Source organism: Plasmodium vivax, chromosome 14 (assembly GCF_000002415.2).
Source record: "Plasmodium vivax chromosome 14, whole genome shotgun sequence".
NCBI classification, from domain to species: domain Eukaryota; phylum Apicomplexa; class Aconoidasida; order Haemosporida; family Plasmodiidae; genus Plasmodium; species Plasmodium vivax.
Genome location: NC_009919.1, coordinates 3,066,193 through 3,069,866, shown reverse-complemented (window position 1 = coordinate 3,069,866; position 3,674 = coordinate 3,066,193). Strand labels below are relative to the sequence as shown.

At 26.5% G+C, this 3,674-nt stretch overlaps 1 protein-coding gene across 1 annotated transcript; it reads left to right on the top strand.

Annotated features, from left to right (window-relative positions):
- Nucleotides 1-1,748: 1,748 nt before the first annotated feature.
- Nucleotides 1,749-3,674, top strand: PVX_101590 (reticulocyte-binding protein 2 (RBP2), like; the record flags this gene model as incomplete). The annotated part of the gene is made up of 1 exon (XM_001614013.1): nt 1,749-3,674. One exon carries the CDS (start codon nt 1,749-1,751, stop codon nt 3,672-3,674), a length of 1,926 nt encoding a protein of 641 aa, XP_001614063.1.

The following is a 3,674-nucleotide window of genomic DNA, read 5'->3' as shown; positions in this document are numbered from 1 at the left end:
ATAACGACTTTTCACAAAAATGAATAAAAATTGAATTAAAAAAGTGAATTATATTAATAATCTTAAAAAGTTAAGTGTGTGGAAATAAATTAAAATTACACATTTAATAAAAGTTTCTAATATAAAATGATGCTCACAGCCCATTTATTAATGATAAAGCACATTCAATAAATAAATTCAAATTTTTTTCATATATAAAAATATCATGGGGTGCACTCATAGAAAAAAAAGGGAAAGCTCGGGAAAAAAAAATTCAAAAAAAAAATTGTTGCAATTTAACATAGTAAAAAAATGTACAATTGTTAAGATCTTTAGTACTTGCGGTTTTCAAAAATACTGAAGCCGAAATGTTTGTTGTTTTCCCTTTTTCTATAATATAGTCGTTTTTTAAGAATAAATCTGGTGTGTTTAAAGTTTAGGCATTGTAAAACCATTTACTTTTAGAATAATGCGTAAACTCATAATTACATATGCATTTTAAATATAAACTAATTTCTTTACAAAATTTGATTTTTCTGGAAGTGCACATAAGAGCAATATAGGATTATCCTCATTCCGATAAAGAGCATTGATGTTAATATTACTTTCGCAAACATCCGATATAAAATAAAAAATAAAGATACATAACAGAACCGTTTGTTACAATGTTATAAAACATTTCAGAATAAAAAAAGAATTTGAAGCGAACTGTGCTTAATATTATAAGCAAATTTATTTTTACATAAAATTATTTATATTTACACGAACCTTTGTTTCACACACACAAAAAAGCAATGTAGAAAAAAAATTACCGAATTTAAATATATTCTTACAAATTAAAAATAGTGGAAAAAAAACGTGGCTATCTCTTTTTGTTTGATAAATTTTTTTTTCCTTTTTTTTTTGTTCTAATTTATAAAAAAAAAATTTGGAAAGTTAATGTTCTTTTTATAATCATTATATTTATGCAAATATTTGTTTTCTCTATTTCATGAAAAACATTAAATGTAAAAATTATTTATTTTTTTTTTTTTTTTTCGTTTTCCTTCCATTTTACTTTTAATTACTTTTTTTAGTTTAATTTTATTTCTTACAATTTCCCTTATTACACATGTAATAAAAATAGAGTTGTGCACTAAAAACATTTTATATGAAATTGTACTGGTTGTAAAATAAGACACCCACTTATTACGTAACTTTACACCATCTAAGCATTTATTGTTCAATTACTTACATTGGTAATATCGGTTTATTTCTAAATTTTTATCTATGATGTTTTTTAGTGACACAATTTGAATGTTCCTTGCGCTTCTGCCAAATATTGAGTGTGTCGATTACTTCTATGCCTGTTAACGATAATTCAGCTATTTACATTATATATATATGGAACAAATATCTATAAGAACTATACATAACTAAACTCTTGCACACATTAAAGTAATTTACAAGCACATTATCTAGCTGCACATTTAATTATGTAGGACTTCTATAAAAGTACAAAAAAAAAAATATTCCAACCACATTTAACATTTTAAAAAAAAACATCTACCATTGCAAATATGGAAAAAAGAGCCTTTTGGATCATCTTTTACAATTTAATATTTATTTTTTTCGGTAAAATTAAATCATGCGCACATACACGTAAATTTATTTGAATATGTTCGCTCAAATTATTGTAACCCTAAACCCTGAAACCTAAACCCTAAATTGAATGCAAATGTTCACGTTTGTACATTTCCATAAATTTTCATTTAACTGAATCGTTACATATGCTAAAATCTGTTGTAACATGTATTCATTTGAATTTTAATATCTTATATTTTTCAGCATCATGTAAGGATGTCAATCGAAACAAACCCGGAAGACTAAAATATCATCGGAAGCTATTACCAGCATATGTTAACTTAATGAGCCCTGATAAAGACGGATATAAGGGTGCCGAAAAGGATGATAAGGCAAATAATCATAACGACAACAATAATGGCAACAATAATGACAACAATAATAATAGTGACAATAATGATGAAAACAGTAATAATAGTGAAAATCTCAGAACGTCAAATTTACAAAATAGTTCATCAGTGGGGCATTTAAACAACCACGAAGATACAACGAAACCATCCCATTACTCTTACTTGAAAAAAAGCAACATATATGCACCGGATGCAAAGAATAATAAAATGGAAGATGATAATAAAAAATTGCATACTGTTTCAAATTCCTTCATTCAAAGTACTGTTGGAAACAACATAAATAATATAATTAACCGTTTGCGTCATGTCAGTGTCATCGATTACGATAATAATATAGTTTGTGTAATCAGTCCATATCATCCTAAAGAATATTACTTAACTGAAATGAAAAATATTGCATTACAGTACGGAGAATTGGGGAATTTCATTATAAGTGATTATAATCCACAAATACAACACATTTCCCAAATTGTACGGAAAAATGTAGATATATGTTCTAATCATTTAAAAGAATTATATACTACAGTATATCGATTAGAAAATCCAGAAAGGCATAAATTCCAAAGAGCTCATTATTCCAATGAAAGAAATGAATACCGAAAACGACTTGCGTCATTTCATGTCTGTTTAAGATTAATTCATAGAAAAAATTATAGGGCAATAACATATGCTGAGTTAATAATTCTCAATACTCTAGATTCCATCAGCTGTAATTGGGATAACAATTGTTCAACAAATATATATGCTAATATCCTTAAAACTTATATGTCAGAAATTAGTAATTTTGAAAAAAAAAAAAAAAATGATGCTATAAATAAAATTAATAATATATATAAATCTGCTGTTGATGCAATAACGAAAATAAAATCAGAATTAACACCAAGCGTTACTTCCGATACAGCAGATTTTGTATTAGATGAAATTAAATATATTATAGATAAAATTAATATTCACTTAGAAAAAATTAAATACGGATCCGAATATGTAAAATATATTAATTCAGAGAAAATACCTCAACAATATAAAAAAGACGATCTTAAGAGTCATTATGTTGTGTTAGTTACGCACTACTCTGCTTTTCTTTTCAGTACTAAACATATAAATGTGTTGGAAGATGTATTCAAAAATAAAGAACGAATACTTTATGATGTTTTTGGAAAAATAGAGAGCGCCTTGAGAAATAAATTAACTACTCTCATTGATTCTTCATTCTCGGTATCAACCTGTAATTCCACCATTTCTATTTGTGAAGAAATAAAATCCGCAGAACCGTTGCTTGCTTCGAGTGCTAAACCGATAGAACGACATAGAATTTACTCAAATGCGGAAATTAAAGAGGCTAAAAAGAAATATGATGAAAAAATAGTTAAATTAGAACAAGCTATAAGGAAGGCAGAAGGGTTTATTAACCCTTTAAAGGATATAATTCAATTCAACATAACACAAAAGGAGGCGATGGAAAATAGAATAAATCAAATTCAAAAAGGTTTAAATGCACTAGAGACAGACAGAAAGATTTTAGAAATAATAGATGCCATAAACAATCAAAAATCACAGATATCTAAAAATTCTAAGAAAATAAAGGATTCTTCTCGTACAGCTAATGCTTTAAAAACTCAAGTTCAAACATTAAAGAAAGAAATTGATGACGATGTGAAACTACTAGTGCAACTAATAGAAAAAGAAAAAATAGCAGCATTCTTGCGAGAAGAAATAAAATGA